The 25,723-nt window shown below is 45.4% G+C and overlaps 1 protein-coding gene across 2 annotated transcripts in view; it reads left to right on the plus strand.

The window, feature by feature from the left end:
* Positions 1–25,723, plus strand: part of CPXM2 (carboxypeptidase X, M14 family member 2) — a 129,735-nt gene that overhangs the window by 87,525 nt on the left and 16,487 nt on the right. For both annotated transcript variants that reach the window (XM_061185918.1, XM_061185849.1), the window contains exons 5-10: positions 1,196–1,280; positions 2,274–2,424; positions 11,985–12,073; positions 19,563–19,686; positions 20,922–21,118; positions 22,154–22,333. In XM_061185918.1, coding sequence (XP_061041901.1) covers positions 1,196–1,280; positions 2,274–2,424; positions 11,985–12,073; positions 19,563–19,686; positions 20,922–21,118; positions 22,154–22,333 — 826 coding nt within the window. The remainder of the gene's footprint in view (positions 1–1,195; positions 1,281–2,273; positions 2,425–11,984; positions 12,074–19,562; positions 19,687–20,921; positions 21,119–22,153; positions 22,334–25,723) is intronic.

Genomic DNA, 25,723 nt, shown 5'->3' on the forward strand with positions numbered 1-25,723 from the left:
TAATCTGCAGGCATGGGCTCAAGTCCGTAACCTCCTGAGAAGGAGCATGTTGTTTGATAGATCCTGGCTCCCGGCAGGTAGTCACACAAAGCTGGTGGACAGGTGAGAGAAGGGAGAAAGTTCAGCAGGGGGTTGGCTTCCAAGCACCTAAGAATCATTTTCGAACTAGTCAGACAATTTAGAATGAATAGAGCCAGCTGCTTTTCTAAACAAACTTTACTAGACAGTATTGATTTGGACTAGAAACTGAGAACCTTCTTGGGATCTATCTGGATCCTGAGTCCAGGGAGATTTCACAGTAGGAAAACAAGGATTCCAAATGCTTCAGCTGGTGGAATGTTCTAAAAGATTAGTACATTGGTGCTTAGTTCCAATATTTAAAAAATTTGAAAGGAAGACGCTCAGGAAGACTTGTCTATATTGCTTAACAATTAATGTTATAAAAAACTGAGGCAGAAGGGAAAAATGTGTTTTCCACAGGAAAGTCATTTTTCTTTTGCTTATCAAATTGACCTCCACTCTGGGAAGTCAAATTTTGGCTCTTTTACCCTCAGTAATTTCTGTGCAGTAGGATGTGATGAAAGGGGTCTGGCCTGGGGCCCAGATATCACTGGATTATTGCTGGCTGAGGAGTGGGGTGGAGGAATTGTCTGCATGGCTGTGACAGCCCAGGAGAAACCTCGTATGTCTTGGAGACTCAGGCTGCTGTTTTTGTGGTTGGTGGGATCTAGTTTGTTATGTTCCCAAACAGTTTTCCAAATGAAATTTCTAGACCAACTTGCCACTTTTACTGAGATTTCTTTCCCACATGGAACTCTACTACTGTGTGTGATGTAAATATTCAGTATAAACAAATATGTAAGTTATTTGTGTATCTTTATGTGCGTGACCAACATTTAGTTCTTACTGGGGGCCAGGCATTGTCCTAAGTGTTTAAAGGGTATGAAACCATTTAATGCTTACATTAATATTTCAAGCTTGGTGCTTTTATAATTCCCATTTCGTGGATGAATAAACTGTAGCCTAGATGGGTCAGTTACCTGGCCAAGGCCACAAGGAAGGTGAGCAGTGGGGGCCAGGGTGAGACCCAGTGCTGTCCACCTCTGGGACCTGCTTTCTCTATTGCTGCACCTCTGCATGGAAGAGGGAAACATTTTTAAGTGTGTGGTCCCAATGGTGTTTTATTTTTTCTTAGGAGTGCCTGGGTAACCTCCTATAAGGTCATGGTGAGCAATGACAGCCATACATGGGTCACTGTGAAGAATGGATCTGGAGACATGGTGAGTCTCTTTTCCCTCTGACCATGCCCTTGGTGTCTGGCTGTGCAGGGCTTGGCAGAGGCAGTGGACACCCGACCAGTGTTTGCACCTGGATGTTGCCTGATCCTGTGTCAACCCAGACCAGCCATCCAGTGTGATGGAAAATGACCCCCTTTCCGTACCCTGAAGCTCGGAACCAAGTGGCCCACATTTAGGGCTCAAATTCAGAGCTGCTGGGATTCAGTCTCTTCCACAAGTCACAACTCAGCCCTGGAAGGTCAGCGGCCCATGGGGAATGTTGGGGCCTGCACAGCTAGTCAATTATAGTAGTTCCCGAACTTTCTTTAATGACCCTGGTCTCTCAGCTCCGCACTTCCCTCCGGGTTAGCCAGTTCCGATCTTATCACCCTCTTCCTCGGGTTCTCAAGTGCAAGTTCCAAACATGGTATCCAGTGCCTTCCAAGATCTGACTGCAGCCTCCATTTCAACCTTCTTTCTCATACTTACCGTGCCCCGCACCCCCCCCCCCCCGCCCCAACCCTGCACACAATCCTCTGTGTTCCAGTAACAGGGAGACGGTTGCTCTTCTCCTGAATCCCATCTCTGGGCTTCTCCAGCCATTGCTTCCTTTTCTTTAGAATCCCTCCCATCCCTACACATCTAAAGAGTTTTCCTTCAAGGCCAATTCAAATGGCACCTCATCCCTGAAGCTTTGCCTGGTCCTTTCCTTCTTCTGAAATCTCAGAGCTTTGTGGATGTCTCTTTGCCATGGCACTAATAGATTTCACCTACGATATCTAAATATAACACCCCTCCTCCTCCCTGCCCCCCCGCACTAGACTGGGGCTTCCTGAGGGCAGGGTCCAGGCCTGATCCATTTCTCCTTCCCCCTCAATGCCCAGCTCACGTTAGGTGTTGCTCGAGATCTTGTGGAATGAGTGAATTACTGACTCTTTCATGCCTTGATAATCAAGCTCTAAAAGATCCTCTTTTTTTCCCCTTGTGCATAAATAGATATTTGAAGGAAACAGTGAAAAGGAGATCCCTGTCCTCAACGAGCTGCCCGTCCCCATGGTGGCACGCTACGTCCGCATAAACCCACAGTCCTGGTTCGATAACGGGAGCATCTGCATGAGGATGGAGATCCTCGGCTGCCCGTTGCCAGGTGAGTCTGCCCGTGCTTCCTGCAGGGCAGGAGTGCTGATGGAGCACAGGTGCTTAGCCAGCAAGGTGGATAAAAATAAGCCACACAATCTTGTTCTCATGTAAAAAAATACCACATCTACTGCAGAATATTTAGAAAACATAGGTAAACATAAAGAAAATAAATAAAAATCTCCCATAACCCCACTCAGAAACACCATGAACATTTGGTGTATTAAAGTAACATGTCAGCTGTGGTTTTGCCTACTGAGATTTTAAGATGATATATGTTGCAAGGTTGAAAATTCACTCAAAGCTACTACTCAGAAGCAGGCAAAAAATAAAAAATTAGATAACATTTTTTTGGTAACACGTTTAATTGCCCTTGACTGCTCCTGCTACACTGGGTAGAGGAGATGGTAGAAGTTAATTTTAAACTTGACCATGTACATAGTCTCTCTGTAAAAGTAGCTTCGCTTGGATGCCCGTGTCTTTGGGTAAATGCTTGCTCCTTTAGGTTGTGTTCCCCTTGCCCTATCTTCACATCATGGGATCTGGGTGTGACCCCAGAGTGACAGGAAGATGGGGGCTTGAATTCACACATGGACCCTTGCTGATGTCTGCTCTGGACAGGCTGATCTTGTTTGACTTGCTGCTCTGTCGGCTTTTCAGAACTTACGAGTTTGTGTGCATATGGAGCCTTATGTGGCAGCCTCTTCGTCCTGTCCAGACATCTCCAGGGAAGGAAGCTGGCTTCCAGAACATTCCTAAGGCCCTGCACTAGGGGCTCTAGGAATTTTCACTTTCCTGTCCACCCACAGTCAGGCCCTAGGGAACAAGGAGCACAGCTTCGGGTTATCTCTCCTATACTATCTCCTCCAGGAAAGCCTCAGCTTTCTTGTCTAGTGTGAGAGTCAGGCCTTGCTACCTCTGGATTCCCCCTGCCAGGGGGAAGGGTACCACCAGCTCTGATGTCTCAGGTGCCACTATATCCGTCATGCTATTTCTATAGCCATCCCACCCCTCCCACCATGAACTTACAGTTACTGAGTTTTTGGAGCATATTTCATATCTTTTATTGCTTTTCCCTCAATTCCGTAATATCCATGATCTTGCTTTGCCAAGTATGAATTTAAAGAACATACGCTCTGTATTGGTGAGAAAGATGGGTCTACCTACCTACCTACTTACCCTCACACCAGACAGATTCTTTGTTACATATTTGTGCTTACTAGACGGCAAACTTTTTTCATGTCGTTAAAACTATTAGAGACCACCTGTCTTGTGGATGCTTTTATCCTAGTCTGTGGACAATATCTCATGTTTTCAAACTGCCTCTTATAGTTAGAAGTTCAGTTGTGTCCAGTGGTTTGATTCTCTACAGAATCCCACAGTGAGTATCTTTGTTTCTGTGTCATGGTGCGCATCCAAAATTATTGTGTAAATTATGGGATTATTGCTCAAATTAGGTTACGGTGGCTGGGATTGCCGGCGGAAAGGAAGTATGTGTTTTCAGGGATGATCCAGAGAGAATGTTGAAGGCTTCCCAATTTGGGATCTGGGCCTCCTTTTGTGGCTGGTTCAGCCTGGGATGACAGTCACCTGCTGCCGCCCAGGGCCTGCTGGGCTTTCCTGAGTTCACTGCGTCTGCAGGCACAGACGTAGGCGGGGGTCTGTGAGACCTTCTTTGCGCCAGGTCACTCAGCACAGCCTTGGTCTGTTTGCTTTAAAAAGCAGGGTCACGGTTTCTCTCTGAGGGCAGGAATTCATCTGTTGTTGGTAAAGGGCAAAGGGCAGCCTGTGAGAGTCTCATGAAATAAATATTTTCCTGTTAAGTTATTCTTGGTGTGTGTATATTTGAAGATAGGTCTTGGGGGCAATTTAAACACAAAGACAGAATTACAGTGTGAAATCTGGATGGGTTTCAAGTATGGACTTGGAATGGTTCTATTTTCCAACCCTGAATATTTAGGGCCATTTTTCTTCTAGAAGTTACTTAGCAGTCTGCCCAGAGGGGAGCTGCCCTTTGTGCACGCCTCCTGGTGGTGGTCACATCTGAGGGCCTGGGGTGGCACAGGGGCCCCCATGTCCATGTGGGTAATTGAATCTTGCTCAGTTGCCTTGTTGACACAATTCCTTTGTGCAAGTTAATGAGGCCAAAGGCAGGGGTGACCCAACCAACTCAGCCACTCAAACCCAAGGTGACTTCATGCTCTACATGCAACCACCCAGAGTCTATTCTTCCTGGAACTCTTGTTTATGAAAAATTCATTTACCTTTGCTTCTGCTTCTCTTTGTTCTGTCCTGCCTGTCTTCCTGTGGACTCTCAGGTGGGAGCAGAGGAAGGGGAAGATTCTTTTTAAGTCTTCATGAATAATGTGTCCAGAAATTTTTGAACTAGAAAATGAATTACCCTATACCATGGTCTATTAATAGGATTTTTAAAGCTCAAAATGAATAGAAAAGGGGGAGTGTTGTTTAATGGTTATAGTTTCAGTTTTGTAAGGTGAGAATGTTTTAGAGATCTGTTTCTACAACAGTGTGAATATATGTAACCCTACTCGACAGTACTCTTGAAAATGGTTAAAATGGTAAATTTTATGTTATGTGTGTTTTACCATGATTAAAAAATTTTTTTAATTCAAACAAATCTTTTAAATGTTGTTCATTTTTTTAAAAAGTGAAAGGAAGTCCTCTTCCCCAAATTTGAATGGACTTGTCCATTTTGGACTAAGGATCTATGCAAATCAGAAACTCTGGGGAGAGCTTCTTAAGATAAATTTTTAATAATGAAGAATTCAGGTGAAGACACACGCCAGCTGACTTCCAGATCACAGCCTTGGTGGTTTTCAGGTATTTTGCTGTTGCAAACAACACTGCAATGTGCTCTGCCTCGTTCAAAAAAGAGCTCCATTGTTCTGCACACGATTTCCCCACAGGGTGATAGGACTGTGCCCAGGGTCCTGGGAAATGACCCTGCAGGGCAGGGGGTGGCAGTGCTTGAGCCCCTGGTGCTGGTCTGCAGCTTCTGTTATGAATGTGAGACTCTGACCTCTTTGGGGAAAGTCTTCACTCCTCCCATCTCGTCTTCCTGGCCACCAGGTCTGAGCAACCGTCCTCTCTCTGCACAGTGCCAAGGGGTCCAGGGTCTTGAATTCGACCCAGAGGAGCTTGTGGTGCGCTGTACAAAGATCTGTGGAAAGGAGCTTGTGTCCCTCAAGCATGGGGGAGCTGCTAAAGGGCAGTGCCCCTGAATCATTCCTTTGGGCGGGCCAGGACCCGTTGAAATGCTGTGTCTCCTTTCTCTGAATACACATACCCTCCATTCATAAGCCACTGAGAAAATGTTTTAATTGTAAGACCACCACCAATCTCGCTGAACTGTAATAATGTTCCAGCCTGCCCCATCCCCTCTCAACAATTTGTATAAATTGGGGGAAGGATGGGTTCTATTGGATTAGCATAGCTGCAAGGACCTTTTAAATCTATTTGCTTTACTACCTTCCACTTTTCTTCACCAAGTCAGGCCACACTCCCCCCAAAATTCATGTCCACGTGGAACCTCAGAATGTAACCTTTGTTTTTGGAAAGAGGCACTTTGCAGATGTGATCAGTTAAGATTATATCGTACTGGGTTAGGGTGGGCCTTAAATCTAATGACTGGTGTCCTTAAGAAGAGAAAACAGGGCTTCCCTGGTGGCGCAGTGGTTGAGAATCTGCCTGCCGATGCAGGGGACACGGGTTCGACCCCTGGTCTGGGAAGATCCCACATGCCGCGGAGCAACTGGGCCCGTGAGCCACAACTACTGAGCCTGCGCGTCTGGAGCTTGTGCTCCGCAACAAGAGAGGCCGCGACAGTGAGAGGCCCGTGCACCGCGATGAAGAGTGGCCCCCGCTCGCCGCAACTAGAGAAAGCCCTCGCACAGAAACGAAGACCCAACACAGCCATAAATAAATAAACAAATAAATAAAATTAAAAAAAAAAAAAGAGGAAGAGTTGCAATTCCATGTGCCCTGTAATTAAAAAAAAAAAAAAAAAAAAAAAAAGAAGAGAAAACAACAGAGACACACAGGGAGAAGGCATGTGATGACTGAGCCAGAGATTGGAACCATGAGGCTACAAGCCAAGGATTGCTGTCAACCGCCAGAAACTGGGAAGATACAAGGAAGGATCTTCTCTGAGAGCCTTGAAAGTGCACGGCCCTGCTGACAGCTTCGTTTCAGACTTCTGTCCTTCAGAACTGTGAGAGAAGAAATTTCTGTTTCAAGCTGCCTAGTTTATGACGCTTTGTTATGGCAGCCCTAGGAAACCAGTACACTAACAGATCCAAAGACATTATCCTCAGTCCCGAGGATGTGGTTTTCATTTACCACTCGCTCCACCCTACCGTCCATTCTCTGTTCTGCCACAGTGATAGGGTAATAGCATCACAGCATAAAGTGGGCCTCTTCTCAGAGGTCACCTGGGCCCTAGAAAGTGCTATCTTTTTGTAACTAGCCCTTTCTAAATAACTTGATTGGAGTATCCATCCATCCATCCATCCGTTCATTCCTCACTCATTCATTCAAATATCAAATGCTCCGGGGGCACCCGTTCTGAGTCGGGGCCCAAGGATTCTGAGATAAGATGCCACAGTTGCTGCTCCCAGAGCTCTTGCTGTCCAGTGGGGGAGGCGTGTCGGCCTCTTTTCCCCAGTGAATCCCTCTCAGTTCAGGGGGCTCCAGGCTTGCTGGCTGCAGCCTGTCCCCCTGTCACAGAAGGCAGCTTGCCCTTCTGAGTTTAAATGAACATGTGATTTCTCTTCTTGTCCAACTGCCTGATGTTGATTATCTTAGGAAAACTGTATAAACAGCAACACTCTTGAAAATTGCCTTTCCTGACAGTTTCTCCTGTCAGTCAGGCTGCAGATTGGCCCTGGGACTTCCTGGAGGAGGAGCGCCAGCCAAGAAATCAGAGGGTTTCCTGGACTCACGCGAGCAGCGTGGTGGAGAGGCTATGCGGTCGGGTTATATGAGGTGGGGCGGCAAGGAAATAAGCATGAATGATGTGCTGCTCCCTCTTTGGAGCCACGTGGAGCTGTGGGTTTGATGCTTGCACTGACAGTAATGACCTAAGATCATATTGGGCTCTGCCTGGGGGTCCACGTCTCCCCCTTGCCCCTTTTGGAGTGACCTTGTCATAAGAACAGTCAGCTGGTGCCTGGACAAGTGTGACTTCTCCTCATTAGGGAGCCAGCTCTTTGCAGAAGGGGTTTGGTGCTGTTTGCATATGGTACCAGGTCATCTGTGCTCAGGGCTCTGTGCTGGGGGTGTCGGGGCTTAGGGAGGTCACAAGGCCACAGTGGTGGGCATTTCCTTGGGTGAGGGGCTGGCCTCGTGGCAGGGAAAGAAACATCTGTGGTGGCTGTGTTTCTGGTATCCTCCTTAGTCCTCAGAGAGCACTTGGAGGCCAGCAATTTTTTTTTAAATGAGGTGAAATTCACATAACATACAATTAAGCTTTTTTAAAGCATACAGTTCAGTGCTAGTATAGTCACAAGGTTGTATGATCACTGGCTCTTTCTAGTTTCAGAACTTTGTCATGGACCCCAAAACAACCTGGACCCACTGAGTAATCACTTCCGGATCCCCCTCCACGGGGTAACCTCTAATCTGCAATGTCTCTATGGATTTGCCTGTTCTGGATAAAGCATGTCATGAGACTAGCGATTGTAGATTGCAGTGAGCCCGCTTTCCAGGAAAGATAGCCTTTCCTCTTCCAGCTGAGCAACCGCAAAGCAAGATCCCAACCCCCAAAGCAGCAAACAGCTGAGCAGAATGGTCCAAGAATCGTGGTGTTCCCTTGGATGTCCAGTAATGGGGTTTGGTCTGCATAGTGCAGTGAGCTGGTGCCGGATTTGGGATGAGAATAGCGAGTGTCCACATCATTGAGGAGCTGGGAACGTTCAGGGTGTGGAGTCGTTTCCAGGGCTGCCGTAACTAAGTACCAAAATCCAGGTGGCTTAGGATCACAGAAAGTTATCGTCTCACAGTTCTAGAGGCTAGAAGTTTGAGATCAAGGTGTAGCAGCGCTGGTTCCTTCTGACGCCATGAGGGAGGGCCTGTTCCTTGCCTCTCCCCCAGCTGCTGGTGGTTTGCTGTCTGATTTTTGACATTCCTCAGCTTGTTAGGTGCATCACCCCCATCTCTGCCTTCATTGTCACATGGTGTCCCCTGCGTGCTTCTCTCAGTGTTCACATTTCCCCTTTGGATAGACACAGTCATAATGGAATAGGGCCCACCCTAAGGACCTCATGTAAACTTGATTAGCTCTGTAAAAACCCTCTCTCCAAATAAGGTCACGTTCTAAGGTCCTGGGGATTAGGACTGCAACATATCTTTTTGGAGGGGGGGGGCATCATTCAACCCAAAAGAGGCTTAATGAGTAGACCCGTTGGGACGGAGCAGGACTTTGAGTCACCGAATACGAGAAGGAATGTCGGGAGGGCAGTTTTAGACTCCACGTGCCGCATCTGCAGTTTGTCTATTCCCATTACTAAGGTGTTCCAGAAGGAATCAGCTGGTTTTCAGTACATCTGATATATGAAACCAGCCACGTGAAAGGAAGCAGGAGACTGATTCTCCAAAGCTCCATCTGCAAGGATAAAAGCCTTGCAGACTAAATCCGGACTTCTGTTTCAAATGTCGGAAGTCCTACTCAAATTACCTTGGGAGGGGTGGGGGGAGGAGGAAAATTTTAGCTCACAGGAATGAAAATTCTGGGGTTAGATCTGACTCTGGCTTCAGGTAGGAATAGGTCTGCAATCTCAGGGCCTTCTTGGTACAGTCAGAGCTCCCCTCCTCACCACCGTGCAGGCAGGAAGCTTGGCCACTAACACCCCAAACTCATCCACCATGTGAGTGACGCCAGCAGGAGACCCTCATGGGGAGGAGCTCTGGGAGGAGTCGTCTTATCAGCCCAGCTTGGATCCTGGGACCATCTCTGAGCCAGTGGCTGTGACCAGAGGACGTGTGTTTTCATTGGCTGAACCTGGGTCACACGCCCATACCTGTGAGTGCTGGGCAAGGCTATTCCATTGGAAGCATCTAGAATAGATTCCCCACAGGAGACTGGGATTCTTTTGTCCACAGAAGAGAGAAGGGGACAGTGGGTTTGGCTGACTAACGGGATGGGTTTGTAGACTATGGGCCCCAGGGAGGGGGCGGGCTTGGTTCTTACTCCTTACCTACGGTGTTGGGCCCCTGACAGGTTCTCAATAAAACTTTATCCAATCAGAATAAGTGGACAAGTTAAGAAGTATTTGTTCGAAAGGTGGAAGACTGAAGGTTGTGAAAATGTTCATCTGTGGTTCCGAGTCAGTTCTGGAACTTGTACCCATATCCTCAAATTGATTAGTCTCAAGGAAGGAAGGATGTTGCCAAACATGGAGATCTTTCTACATTGAGTTCTGAGTTTTTCTTCAATCCTTTTTAAGAACCTTGAAGGCATACCTTGCGTTTGAAGACAAAAGGGGCTTTTCAAGAAGAGTTTTGGAAAGAGGCCCCTGGGACTTGGGGGCGGGGTGTTGAATAGCTCTAAGGAATCAGCAGGTGGGTAAATTCAGTGTAAAGTAATGTGAAAATGTGCTTTACCTTGGCTTTGAAACATACAGGTTTGGAAATCAAAGGGCAGGAGGCTTGCTGGAGGGTACGGTCAGCCTGCACTCCCCAAAGGAGAGAGCTTGGAATATAACTGGGGGCCTTTGCTGAACCTGAACTACTTTTGCTTTCTTTCTTGAACAGAATGCCGATTTGCCCCCCACCCACATTATTTCTTTTTCAATGGTGATTATTTGTTTCTAATAGTGTTACTGGAAAACCTTCTGTGAATATTAGACACCGAGTCGTTATTGGTGTGTGGGTCTATATATGATTTTCAACGTGCCGCATGTGGCTGCAGTTCTCAAGGGTGAAGCCAGTCTTTAAGGGGACCTCGGCATTTAGGTTCCAGGTGGCTGTGGATTGCAGACAGGCAGCCAGCTCACGTGATCGCAGATGTGTGTGATGTGCACCGCGGACCTCAACCCTGCTGGCAGCGTGCTCAGTACTTTAACACGGTGCTTCTCAAACTTCTGGATTTTTTAAAATGTGGATTCGGATCCAGTAGGCGTAGGCTGCGTCTTACAAGCAGGCAGTGTTGCTGGTCTGGGGCCTCGTTTGGTGGCATGAGTTAGGACTCCCTGCTCCTACTACCACTGGGAGCAGGTGTTCATCCTTCCATCACCCGCCACTGCCATCACCTCCAGAATTATCCCTTGAGCCACTTGCATCAAACAGCTGCTATGGTTCCAGCTTTGCTCACGTGGTTCCTGAGTTAGTAGGTTAACTTGTCTAAAGCACCATGTGCTCTCTACCTTGGGGAGGGATCTGAGCTGACCAGGATTTCTGGCTGCATGGAGATGGAGATGGAGATGGAGATGGAGCTGGAGATGGCAAGCCTGGCTGAGGCTCTGTAAGCCTCACGACTTTTTGTCAGGTCAGGAGCGGGCCTGCTGAGTGGTCCCTTCCCCCCCCCATCCTCCTTCTAGCTCTTCCTCTTCCTTTTCCCCTCCTTTCTTCTGGGTGCTCTTTGTTTTTGTAGTTGTATAAACGACATCGGCTTATAGGAATTAAAGACAAAAGTCAATTTATCTGGAGGAGAATTAAGTCAAGAGCAGACATCTCCTCCCCAGTCCCCAGGGGTCACCACTGCTAATGCAGCCTGATTATGCCTGTTAGGATGCTTCGGCTCCAACAACAGAAACCCCAGCTCCCACTGGCTTAGCAGTTCAGGGAATTCTTTATCTCACGTGATTGGAAGTCCCAAGGGAGGTTGATGGGGGATCTAGGGTTGGTTCACTCAGTAGCTATTGAGGTTCTCTCTGTCCTCTACTCTGGAGAGATTCTCACTCACTCCTCTGTGCCATTAAAGTCCTTCCCTTCAATCTGGACCAATAAGAGTGGCCAGGAGTGCTATGTTCTGATTGGCTTAGACCAGTCATGTAGGACCCCTGGAGCTTAAGGCATAAGGTCAGTTTCCTAGAAGTGGAGAAGTGGGGATTCCCAAACAACACAGGGCTTCTGTTAGGAAGGATGAAGGTGGACTGCATGCTGGGCAAGCAACTGATAGAGTCTACCACACTTCTGAAAATTTCCATGCAATTGTGATATTCATTCATTCATTCATTCACTTATTCCTTCCTTCAATTAGTGTGACTGTTTGCCAGGCACTAATACTAACAATAAACCAGTGAGGGAGGTACCAGTGTTCCCCTGTTTATGGGTGAAGACGCTAAGGAAAAACTGCTCCAGTGACTTATCCAAGGTCACACAGCACACAAGTAGAAGAGATTGGAACCCAGGCATTCTGGCTCCAGGCCCATGCTCTCCCCACTGGGTAGTTCTGACTCTTAAGATGCTTCTTGAAAGTTGGCTCTCTCACCTCTGTGCGAAAGTTAGAAGCTGGAGGTTGAGCTGTGTTCCCACACAAATCAGGCACCTAACACAGCCACCACAAGTAATAGAATAATGTGAATGAATTCAAAACCATATTTCTGTCCCTAGATCCAAATAACTATTATCACCGACGGAATGAAATGACCACCACCGATGACCTGGATTTTAAGCACCACAACTATAAGGAAATGCGTCAGGTAAGATCCAGGTTTGTCAAAGAGAAATCTTTCCTGTGCCCAGAAGCACGTAGGTGTTTGTTTTTGTGCTTTTATGGTTTGTTGAAGCCACAGGAAATGCTTGTAGTTTCGAGGCTGAGAATGCCTTGGGGTTCAGGTGACCAGAGGAAACCTCCCTCGCCAGCAAGTGATTGAAGCAGAATTCGAAGCCAAGCTTTCTGATTTAATACTATACTTCTTCCACCTACACTGTTGGTGGAAATGTAAATTGGTGACAGCCACTATGGAAAACAGTATGGAGGTTCCTTAAAAAACTAAAACTAGAGCTACCATATGATCCAGCGATCCCATTCCTGGGTTTATATCCAGAAAAAAATGAAGACTCTAGTTTGAAAAGATTCATGCACCCAAATGTTCATAGCCAAGACATGGAAACGACCTAAGTGCCCATCAACAGACGATTGGCTTAAGAAGATGTGGTATATGTATATACAATGGAATATTAGCCATAAAAAAGAATGAAATATTGCCATTTGCAGCCACATGGGTGGATCAAGAGAATATTATACTTACTGAAGTAGGTCAGAGAAAGACAAATATTATATGACATCACTTATGTGTGGAATCTAAAAAATAATACAAATGAATCTATATACAAAACGGAAACAGACTCACAGACATAGAAAACAAACTTATGGTTACCAAAGTGGAAAGGGAGAGGGGGAGGGATAAATTAAGAGCATGGGATTAACAGATACAAACTACTATATATAAAACAGATAAGCAACAAGGATTTACTGGATGGCACAGGGAATTATAGTCAATATCTTGTAATAGCCTATAATGGAAAATAATGTTTTATATATATATATATAAAACTGAATCACTTTGCTGTACTCCTGAAACTAACACAATATTGTAAATCAACTATACTTCAATTTAAAAAAATACATCACTGTGTGTTTGAGTGGTATCACTGATTTAAGGACAATAGTCATGTGCAGAGTCGAAGAAGAAAAAGAATCCGGAATAACACTGGTAATAGTAACAGCAGGAAGCTCTCACATACGACCTACATCAATTTCCCTACATTAGGAATTTACCTATGTTAACATGGTCAGTCTCTCTAACCACCCTAGGAGTGCAGGACTGTTGTTGGCCTTATCTTACTGATGGGGAAACTGAGTCACCGAGGGAGTATGTAACACTCCCCTTGTTATTCTGATTCTCTGATTCTCGGTATTAGAATCACTGGGGGAAATTTGGAAAAATACCTATACTTGAAACCTGCCTCTGGCCAATTAAAGCAGAATCCTGAGGAAAAGGGACTGGGGAAGCTAAATTATTTAAAGCTCTCCTTGTGATTCTAATATACAGGCAGGTTTCAGAACAGCTGGTTGATACCTTATGGCTCTCAGTGCTTTAAGACTGTTAGGAGGAAAAGACGTCCCAGATGAGATTGTCCCCAGATTTAATGACAGAAACCAAGTAATCCTGAGCTATTGACAGCATTTATCTAGTGGGTGCAGAAGGGAGAAGGGACCAAGAGTTTTTTAGGACAGGCTAAAAAAGCAGCCCTATGCTGAGTGCTTTGCCTGTGTAATCCTGTTCAGCGTTCCCCCCAAGCCTTGTGCTAGAAAGCGCGGGGAAGTGTTGGCAAATGAGAAACCCTTAGACATGTAAGAATCTGTCGGAAGAGAAGGAACAGAGAAATGTACTCACAAATATGTTTAATGAACAAGCATTCACCAAAGGCCAAAATAACGTGGCTCAAAGCGAGGGCTCATAGGTGCTGAGGGAGCGGTACCAGCCACACGGTACAAGGGCAGGAGACTTTCCTGAGGTCGGAGCAATTAGGCTTTGCCACGAAGGCTCTCTGCTTCATCCCAGGGAGTCAACAAACCCAGTTAGTCTCCATGTCATTTAATTTGAGATACACACAGCTTCCAGGCACCTGTCAGCACAGACTTGGAGGTGGGACGTGCTAAAGAAATTGTCTTGTGGTCTTGCTCTGCAGAAATCAGGATAATGTGTTTGGACTTGAGGTCTGTGAATCATCCCTGCTGCTCTCCATTTTCGGGTGTTTATGTGACTGCTCACCATTCCATTTTATGAAGCACTCATGTCTTAACACAGCTTTGCTCAGTGGGCATCTCGGGACATCTTTTTTGCCCAGAAATTAGGCAAATATCAACTTAGTTGGTACAGTTAATGTCAAAAGCAATCTATCTAAATGCATTTAAAATGAGCTCACTGCACAGAGAGTGTGGTATCTTTAAATAGTTGTCCCGCATGGAGAATGGAGGTCCTTCTCATATGAGGAGAGCTAATGGATGTGCTTCATTACCCTGGGGGTCTCTGGTCCCCATCACTTGATAGATGTTAGAGCTAAGAGGAACCCGAGAAAGCAATGCAGCCCCTGCAGGGGACACTGGGTGACCACTCCGATCTCTCAGGACCCCGCAGCACTCAACTGGAAACTGTCCGAGGTTGGGCGTTGGGGGCATCTATCAATCCTGAAGAGTGTTCAAGCCAGAAGTGATTTGCCATTTGGACTCCTGGCTCCTGGGGATGGGAAAGAAGCCAGTGCTTTTAGCATTCCCCTGTATAGAGTCTGCTAGATTGCTGTAGAAACCTTTCTACTTCAGGGGAAAAAAAAAATGTTAGTTTATCCTAGCATTGCGAGAGACATTTACAAAAAACATAAAAATGAGAAGCAAACGCAGGAGGAGGAAGAGAAAACAGAACAGCTGCTGCATTGGAGGGGAAATCAGGAGATGTGAGCGACTAGCGTGTGTGGGAATTATTTCTGGAGCACTGACTTATAAGACACCGTTCTCCCCGCAGGGGGAGCCCCGGGGGCTTGGGAAGGGGATGGGGGGAAGGGGGGGGAGGCAAGAGGCCGTTGCGCAAATGCTGATATTATGATGCAGATTGAGTTAATTGTTCTGAGCACGAAGGCCTTCCCAGCATGCGTCACCATTCATAATTGCTCCGTCATCTCTGTGTCTACATGTACGTTACCTTTCTCCGCCGTTTGGGACCTCGAGGGCAGAGACTCTGTCATTTTATCTTAAATCCATAAAGTGTACTGGATAACTGCACTTTTGAGGTTGTTGCGGGGGAGATATTTGGGGAACAGGAGGGAGAGGTGGCCGGCATGGCCGGCCGTGGTTGGGGAGGGATGGGGCTGCCGATGAGGTCCGCTGTCATCCAGGGCCTGTGGCGGGAAGAGACAGAAGGAAGGGTGGTCTGAGCAGCGAGGACAACGGGAACAGGACCGTGGAGGCAGGAGGGGACGGCCTGTTTCTGGGGCAGTTGGCAGTGCCAGGAGAGGCTTTAGTCTTGAGTCTGAGAATCGGGAGGTCTTTTCCAGGCGCAGAGCTGTGTTTGGGGACATCCTTCTGGCAGTTGTATGGACAGTAGACTGGTGAGCTCTGTCCCTGTCCCAGGAGAGGGACCTGCCGGGTCTGAAGAAGGATGGGGGAGGGGTTTCTAAAGGGGACTGACCAGTCCTAGGATTCCCCAATAAGTTGGAGAGAGATAGGGTTCTGGTGTGCTTCCCAGGGGCTGGGATACCGTCCACAACGGCAGAAAAAAGTGGTTTGGGGGAGAGGTTAAAAAGATTGGACTTTGGTTGGGGACCTGCTGTTGTCAGGTGCCAAGTGCTCAGGAAATTCTGGCTGGTTGGCTGATAAGGACCGTGTGGCATGAGACAGTAGAAAGGAGTCCAGGAGAGACGTGGGTTGGAAGGCAGCCGGCTAGTGGTTTTGATTTCCCGGGCAGCTGAGGATGGTCGTGGGCAGCAGGTGGCGGGGTCGCTGAGCTCCTGACCCTGGGGGTGGACGATGGTGGCAGGAAGCCCGGGCAGGACAGCAGGCTTGCGGATCCAGACAAGCCCAGCTCCGCATGCCACGGGACACCTCCCACCCTGGCTCTCTTCCTTCCCCCTCCCTCTGGAATTCCTTTTCACTTGATCAGATGCAGTGTACGTTTCTCAGACAAATGAGTAAAGATGATGGAAGAGGACTTTTTCTCCTCTCCCTTCTCTCTCTTTTTTTTTTTTTAACATTTTAATTCATTGGATAAACAATATTGTAACCATATCAAATACAAACTAAAAGTCTCAAGGTTACTCCTCCATGAACCCAATACCCTAAAGGATCAGTGGTTTTCATTTTCCCCCATTTCTATCCAGGGTTTGCATTTCTATGTTCACAGAATTCATACGATTTTGATCAGAGGATGGTTACAACTTTGCCCAGATTTGCTCACTTAACATTGGATCATTAGCCGTGTCTCATTGCTGTCTTCATAATTGTCGTTGGGTGCTGCGGAATATTCCAGTGAGTGGATGCATCAGTCTTCTCAGCTACCTTTCTGCCCTGGAGCCTTTGGATAGCTCCCCACTTGCAGTGACTTGTGTGAGAGGATGAAACCTGCTCCAGCAAGTGTCATCGTGCACTTAATTTACCTCTGATGTATCGCTCTGATCCTCTGATGTATTGCTCGAAACTGAATCACTAGGAAAGGGGGCTCTTTCTTCTGTCTCCTTCAGGAGAGGAGGGAAGCAACAGAGCCAGGAATTCAGTAGATCCCAGGATGTGATTTATTCCCTCCTCAGAGATGAGGAGACAGAGTCTTGAGGATGCTGAGCCTCTTACAAAACCCACTACTCTCGAGGGCAGTGTTTCTCAACCATGTTTCCTTACTGGCCCTTTCTAGACACTTTTCTTAATTACTCATTACATTAAAAATGAAGGAATAAAATTTTGTTAGGTAGGGTTGCACTTTGGAGGGCCACAATGCATGTAATATTTAAGATTTTTAGCCCCCGGAAAACCAATTTTCACCTCCTTTGGGTGATGTCATCCTTGTTGAGGATGAATGCTTCCTCAACAAGGCAGTGAAGAAAATTCTGTCCCTCTCTCTTACTTTAGACATCAAGACTCAAACATTTACCATTAAGACTCAGACTCCAAAAAATCCTCTTTGACTCTTTTTGGGAATAAGCAAGGTGGCTCACCAGCCGCGTTTGTGAGGGTGCCCATGGCCCCTGGAGAAATCCTTCCCAGCGTTGCAGAGGGCCACGGTGCGGAGGGAATTGTCAAGAACCTTCCTAAAGGGAGTCTTCAAATGCCCGTGTTCTCGTTCCTGTGCGTGGAAAAGATACTTGTGATACCACAACACCAAGAAGGAAAATGGGACTGGTATAAAAATACTGCAATGGTGGGTAGAGGATGAAGAGGTGACTCCGATGAGTTATGGCTAAGAATCACCCCATCCTGAGAGGCTGTATCCCTGGCTAAGTGTGCATCCAAGAGAAGATGCTGTTTGTCTTTTTCCAATGTCAAGGTCATGACGGCCAGACTGTGTACTGAATGCTTGTGTTGATCACCTAGTTCAGGATGAGCCGAGTGGCTCTGTGTCTGCAGAACTGGTCCTTGATCTGAACGCAGGACAGTGGGTCACCTGCTGATCAGGATTTGCTGAGGTTCATGCTGGTAGTGGAGCGTGTGTGGTCAGCAGGGACTGGTATGAGAGGCCCAAATCAGATGGTGCTTGTGCTGTGGCCGTCTACTGGAACAATCCCGTGTACAACAGACAAAAGAGGCGGCATTGCTTGTTTCGATTGCTCTGCTGCACCTTCATGGACAGATAAGAACTCAAGAGTCCAAAGCCCTGGCTCCACCTGGTACCAGCTGGGTGACCCTGGGCAAATCCCTCAATGTCTTTCTGAGCCTCAGTCTCCATATCTGTAGAATGGGGACAGGCCTCCTTGCTTATCTACTTCACTGGTGGTCGTCACGATGAGATTCAGTAGAGAAATAGAACTTACTATGACCGCGATGGTGAACATTGCTAGTGACATTATCACCATGTCCCTTGTTAAAACTTGGCCTACTCCTATGTGGCTCCACTTCAGCCCCTCGGTATGTATCCCTCATGGTGAGAGGTGTGAAGCTACATTAACCTTGCTGGCATGTGGTTTCTCCAGTGGTGGTGGGTTTCTGCCTCTTCCCTCTTTGAACAAGAGTCCTTTATAGTCAGCTTTCTCTTTCTCTCACCTAGATATTATAACACAAAGTGAGTTATCATAAAGCAAAGCATGTTCCCCCTTCCCAGGAGTGGTGAGAGAATAGACCCTGAATGCCTGACCAGGGCTGCGGCTGTAACACCTTGTAGGTGTGTCGTAAAAGCAAAGCACCAGCAGCAAAAGCTCCATTCCTTTAGAGATGCGCACCGAGGCCCCGGGATCGCCCTCCACCCAGCAGTACAGAATGCTCTGTTACGAAAGGCAAACCAAGTGCAATGTCACTCCACTCCATCAGGAATTCTACCATACCGATTTACCAGTTCCATAGATTTTAACCTACCATAACGTTTGAGACAGAGTTGTTTATTTACAGTTTACAAAGACATTTTATGGATCATTTGGTTGATGAGGAATGTTTTGAAAGATGCTTAGAGCACACCCAGGCCCATGCCACCCCTTCCTCCATCACCACCAGCCCAGTTCCTGCTCGTCTTGTAAAAGGATGAAGCCCTACCTGGTGGGCGCCCACCGCCCAGGCTGGGATGTCCTCCCTCGCTGCTTCCACAGCACCCAAGCTTCCCTCCTGGTCTGTAACACCCTGTCAGAAGTTATCTCATGAATGCACCTGACCCTACCACGGGGAAGCGTGGCTAGTCTGGTGCCTGGCAGAGACATCCTTTGAATCGGAGCTTCTTTCACTTGGGGATGGCTAAACAGTTTCCCCCAGAAAGTCAAGGCCACTTACCCAGCTCACTCACAGGTACCTGTTCAGAGATGGGAGGCACAGCAGCCTCTGGCGGGGGTGTCTCTGTCCTTTGCCCCAGGGCTCCTGTGATTAGCAGACCCTCTTCCCTTCCTTTGGCAGCTTGTCTGACAAGCTCGACTGTCCAAGCAAAATTCAGGAAACAACCCATATATATTTCACTTTCTCGTGGAAGCCTGCGTCCCTCACCCTTTCACTGCACGGCTCCCGTCACCCTGGCCTCCACGCACCCCTTGCTTGGCACCAGTGAAGTGGCGATGGTACCACTCCATCTGTTACCTCACTTTGAGTTCCAGAGGGCGAATCCGTGTGTGTTTCTTCAGCCTGACATCATAGATTGCTATTACAGTGTAAGAAAAAAATGATATTCAGTAATAAATATTTATTTAGGCAAGGGTATAGAGAGAAAAGGCTTAGTCTGTCTAATGAGGGCACAATAAGAAAACAGGAAACCAAAGTGAAAAGGTAATACCTCGTCACCCAGGGAGGTGACACTACAGCCCAGGAAGGTGATAAACACAAGCACGAAGTGCTGGAAGACAGGGCAGAGGGGCCACAAGGAGGACATTCCAGGCCGGGGGATAGCACTGGTGTGCAGGAGGGTGGGCGTGTGCAGGGGGCCGTGGGAGAGGGCTGTCTTCTTGAGAGGTCTGCCCTCCGTGCAGCGTGGCCATCCTTGTGTAGGGCCGTAAACCCATCTTGTTTCTCAGTTGATGAAGGTCGTGAATGAAATGTGCTCCAACATCACCAGGATTTACAACATTGGCAAGAGCCACCAGGGCCTGAAGCTGTACGCTGTGGAGATCTCCGACCACCCTGGGGAGCACGAAGTCGGTGAGGCTGCCCATCTGTAGTGCACCTGGCCCTTCGAGTCTGGTGCTTTCTTAAAGAGCGAGGCGATGGTCACCCTGTGAGAACATTCACGAACCAGGCCGGGAGCCGTCCATGCACTCGCTCTCACGTAGATTCTGCAGATCTTGGTTCTGCGAACCCCTCATTTTATGATGTGGGCTGTCAAATTACTTAAGAAATACCCTCCTTTTCTCCAAAGGGACCGTATTTAATTCTGTTCCCCATCTCTGAGACCGGTCACGCTAACCAAAGAGGAAAATGGCTGGAGATGGTTAGGACAGAGTTTTTTTCCCGGAGAAAATTCTGGGCTCCCTGGTCATTAAGGGCTCTAGTTAGAGGTGGTTCCCTTAATTTTCTTTTAAATTTCCATCCTATTTTCAAGCATTTCCTGTTTTCAGCCATTTCTCATTCAATCACTCCCAAAACTATGTTCTCCTACAAGTCAGTGGGTTGGGGGAGCGGGAGTGGGGTCAGAGATTTTTCTTTTTGGTAAAATTGTGAGCCCTTTAGAAATCCACTGCAAGTTAAATGCAAAGATTTGTCTGATTCTCTCGACTTTAATGTTCATCAGTATTCCAGGAGTTTCTCTCAGGAGTGTCTTTCAAAGGGTAAGGGCTTTATCTGTGGGTGAAATCACATTTCCGCAAAAGCAGTAGCTTGGCCAACAAAAGAGGCAGAAGTGCTGTCAGCTCGTGCCCGCACTGACAAATTCGACGTTGAAAAAGCTGAGCTTTGAAGAGAACAAGCTCAGACAGGCCCCCTTTATAAAACGGTGTCACTGCTGACTTGCCCTGACACTATTTTCTGCTTGCATTTATTCATCTCTGTATCTTTATAAAATTGAATACAAAGTTCTTTTAAGAAAAATAATTGCCTCCCCCGAAGAGAAAAATAATTGCTCTGGCTTGTGTTTAATTTGTAACTTTTAAACTCTAAACACTGTGTTATTGTATTTGTTCTTGCCAAATAAGGCTAAACATTCCTACCCCGTGGCTGGTATCATTTGAGATTTTTCTACTCATTTTCTTACATATCTGACTATCTGGGAATTAATAAAAATTGTACTGGTATAATTGTGGTTGATTTGAAAGAACAGAGAGGGCTAAAATTGTAAGTTTCTATTATTCGGAGATTTCTTTCCTAATACAATGTGATGAGGACTGTTTTGCTGGAAGCCTCCGATATGATCCTCTATTTTTTCCCATTTTTGAGTAAAGGTGAGCCCGAGTTCCACTACATCGCGGGGGCCCATGGCAACGAGGTGCTGGGCCGGGAGCTGCTGCTGCTGCTGATGCAGTTTCTGTGCCAGGAGTACTTGGCCCGGAACTCGCGCATCGTCCACCTGGTGGAGGAGACCCGGATCCACATCATCCCCTCCCTCAACCCCGACGGCTATGAGAAGGCCTACGAGGGGGTAATGGACCGTTCCTCTCGCCCAGCACAGCAGCTAGCCACCCCCTCTCCCCGCCGCACAATGTGCTGAGCCATGAGTTGATCTGAATTCCACATTACCAGCTTTCTTCTTAAGTGTCTTTCTGCTGAGACAAGGAAACACGCAAGGCTTATGAAAGATGCACAGCAGTAATTGAGAATTATGGGGAGACACTAACAGACTGAAGAAAATGAACATGAATTATAATATTGTTATATATACAATGGGAACAATAGGATAGAATAATAATAACACCTAGCATTGATGGAGCACTTAAGGCACGTTCTAACCTTGATTATTACCTACAATCCTCTCATCAGTTCTCTGAGGACAGTTATTTTTATGATTCTGATATATTGTTTATATGTCATGTTCTAATTATGATATAGAATATATATAGGTTATAGTTATATAGAGAGTTATGTATAGATTACAGTTAGTATAATGTTGTATTGTGTATTCATAATTATATATCACAGTAGCTGGGAGTAAAATGGAAAACTATACTTAAAACAATGGTACCTATCAAATGCAAGTTTTACAGTGCAGAGTTTTGGTTGTATTTATCGGTGCAAATGGTTGGTTAGGGATATGCAGTGCGAAATAGTGAGCCAGAATTGCAGGGAGAAAGCATTAATATGGTGGCGTTTGATTTTTGCACTGACAGGGTCTTAGACTCATTACTACTTGGAGTTTCATTCAACCTGTGTAGAAGAGGTGAAGGAAGAGGAGGCAGGGGAGACCTAATACTTTTCTGAGCACTGCCATATGGCAGGAATGATCCTGTGCCTTCCCTCTTTGGAGTTGCTTGGCTATGTTATCCATCACCCACCAAATATTAACAGATTATTAACCAAATATTCTCCTTTGGATGTCCTCTTTGGGTCAGAGGGTGCGTAGAGGCTTAGAGACACACCCCAAATGGAGATGGAGATGGAGACGGAGGTGCCTCATGTACGTGAGAGACAGAATGGTCCAGAAATCTGTGGCTTCCTCATATTCTGAATTTTCTCCCAGGGCTCGGAGCTGGGAGGCTGGTCCCTGGGACGCTGGACCCATGACGGAATTGACATCAACAACAACTTTCCTGACTTAAACACACTGCTCTGGGGGGCAGAGGACCGACAGAACATCCCACGGAAAGTTCCCAATCACTATGTTGCAATCCCTGAGTGGTTTCTGTCTGAAAATGCCACGGTGAGTAAAAAGACCCCATAATCTCTAGAGCAGCGGAGGCCAAAGTTAAACCCACCGGTATTTGCAGAGGATATAACATTTAAGAACGAGACAAAATCATTTCTTCCTTTCATGTTTTCTCCAAAAGTAGGGAAGTGTGCTAGATAATAACTACCTTTTAAATTGAAATTTGAGGAGATTCTTCCTAGAAGAGAAATCATTTAATTAGATTTCTTTGCAGTGCTTCCCGAAAAAACTTTGCCTGAATTGTGCGTGTTTGTTACGGTCATTATAACCTTCATCTTTGGCAGTGCAATGAAATTGCAGTGAAATTTGTCCTTAGACCTCACTGATTACTTGAGATATCTTATTTTTATTTTCACAAGTCCCCATGGATTTATTACATGTGGTGCTTCTTCGGAAAGAAAAACGCAATTGGATGAGAAATGTCTCCCCCAGATTTCTTAGGTCTAGTTTCGCAAGAAGTATCTCGTGGAAGAGACAATTTTCGCAGAATTTCCCATGCCTTTTATTGCCTCCTCTGCCCACTGTAAATGCTCTTTACCCTTAGTCTTTTGTCCTATATGTCCTTCAAAAGGTCTGCCTTGATTACTGTATGAGTGTTAGACTTGGGTACACCAACAGAAAAAAACAAAATAACAGCGGCTTAACGAGGTAAAAGTGTTTTTTTTCTTTTTTCACATAAGAGAACCCTGGAGGCAGATGGTTCAGGGCCAGCCAAATAGAAGCCCATGGACATCAGGAACCCAAAAGTCATCTTTCTGCCTCCATATGTTAGCATGTGGACTTTGATTTTCAAGGTCATAATTCAAGATGGCAGTTCCATCTTGGTGCTAGAGCTATCATGTCTTTGAAGGAAAAGGAGAGAAAAGGTTAAAAAAAAGTCTTCCTCTCAGATAAGTCAATTAACTTTCTAGGCATTCCTAGAATTCCTGCATAATACTTTTGTTTAAATCTTGCCAGAATTTAGTCAAAACTCGGTATCAACCCACCAAAGGGAAGGCTGGGAAATGCTATATTTTAGGCAAGCACATTGCAAGATAAAAAAAAAAAAATTAATAATAATCATTGGCTTCTCTTCTTGAGGAATCAAGGGGAAAAAGATGAATGGGTAGAGGGCAGCTCTCCAGAGCTCCAGCTCACAGCACATGTGGGTACCACTTACTGGAGGAGGGCCAGCGAGGTTGCCTCATTTAGTGATGCACAGGATCGTGTTCTCCAGGACCTCAAGAAGCAACCAGTCAAATGATGGAGACAGACAGTGGCAGTACCATGTGGTTTAGTTAGGATGCCCAAGGGCGCCTTATGGGGGGGTGGAGAAGTAAAGAATTCAGGCCCTCTGGGTCTTCTGAATCCTTTCTCACGTTTCCTAATTCCACCCTACATAATCCCTCTTTTTTTCCAAGCTAACATACTAGTGACATCTGGCAAAGCTGAGGATTCTAGTGATGTTATAATTTGGGAACCCTTGGACCAAAATTGGAATATGGTTGCCCGCTTTCTTAGCCTTGAGTCTCTGAGAGATAAGTAATTATTTTAGCACAATTATAGAAAGTCCTTGGATTTCAGTCTTTGCTTTAAGTCCAGAATTTAGTTTTTTGAGCTTGTTCTTTAAAAACACAGGGAGAATTACACAAACCTGCCATCACCAATACCTTTCTCAGTTATGGACAGGTTAGATAGATAAGAAATCAGCAAAGATAGAGATTTGAATAACAATTAACAGCCTTGACATAGGGATCTATAAGAATTCTACAACCAACAAGTAGAGAATACATATTCTTCTGAGTTATCCCTGGAGAATTTTCAAAAATTGATGGTGTTCTTGTCTGTAAAGGAAATCTCAACAAATTTCAGAAAATAGGAGTCAAGCAGACCATGAGTCTCTCACCACCATACAATTAAACTAGCAGACAGTAATAAGATTAATGAAAACATCACCATGTATTTAGAAAATTAAAAAGAGAAAGTTAAGTAATGGGTCAAAGAAAAAGTTCATACTGGCAACTAAAAAATAAATCAAAGATAATGAGAACACTAAATGTCAAAATTTGTGGAGTATAGCAAAAAAATAGTGCTTTCAGGAATTTATACCTTTGAATGATTATATTCCAAAATAAGAAAAGCTGAACATCAACTAACTTAAGAAGCTAGCAAAAGAATAACAGAAGAAACCCCCCAAAATGTAGAAAGACTGTGATTAAAAAGAGCAAAAATCAATGAAATGATAGAAAAAAACAAAAAAGAAATAATTTGTCTGCAGAAAGAAGTATCTGGTAAAATTTAACAGTCATTTGCAGTGATTTTTCAGGGGGAGGAAAATGATTTTAAATGGTATTAATTATGAAATAAAAGATTTTAAAATTAATTTTTATTGGAGTATAGTTGCTTTACAGTGTTGTGTTAGTTTCTGCTGTACAGCAAAGTGAATCAGCTGTACATATACATACATCCCCTCTTTTTTGGATTTCCTTCCCATTTAGGTCACCACAGAACATTGAAAGCGTTCCCTGTGCTATACAGTATGTTCTCATTAGTCATCTATTTTATACATAGTATCAGTAGCGTATATACGTCAATCCCAATCTCCCAATTCATCCCACCCCCTCCCTCCAGTTCTTATAACTATGCTATAATGCCTCATTAATTTATGGAAACATAGTGGATATGACTACATAAAGATGTTTATGGAGGTGATTATTCCCTTTCCTGAACCACCATGCCATTTTAGCCATGTCTTCTTTATGAGTTTTTGGCACTTTTAAACTTGTAAAAGAGATATTTATGATTAGTTTTATCTCCCTTGCTAAATGGTAGGCTGCTTGAGGGCACATTATATATTTTTGAAACATTTTTTCTATCCCTAACTGCATCTAATGTACTTACCAGGGAATTCAGTAGATATCTAATTTTTAAAAAATTCTTGTAGCATTAAAAAAAATGAACTCAATATCTTTGTAACAATCAAAGTAAGATACATATTTGGTAGAATGTCTTTAGTTCACCTGAGTTCAATCAGGTACCAGATAGACTGGATACTAATTGAGGCGATTAATCACAAGCAATATATATCCCAATGCTAAAAAACAGAGTAAATATGTGATGAGTGAGTTGACAAATATTTTCTCCCTGACACATATCCCTTTGATATTTGTGCATGTGTATCTGTCTGTCTATCTATCTATCATTATTATTAAAAAAAATTTTTTTATTGTGGTAAAAGTCACATAATATAAAACATCCTATTTTAACCATATTTAACTGTACGGTTCAGTGGCACTAAGTACATTCACGTTGTTGTGCAACCCTCACCATCATCCATCCGGGGGAGAAGGAATGTGCACCTTGGCTACCAATCTTCATGGCAGTATCATCAATATTAGGGTTCTG

The sequence above is a fragment of the Eubalaena glacialis genome, chromosome 1 (genome assembly GCF_028564815.1).
Source record: "Eubalaena glacialis isolate mEubGla1 chromosome 1, mEubGla1.1.hap2.+ XY, whole genome shotgun sequence".
NCBI classification, from domain to species: Eukaryota; Metazoa; Chordata; class Mammalia; order Artiodactyla; family Balaenidae; genus Eubalaena; species Eubalaena glacialis.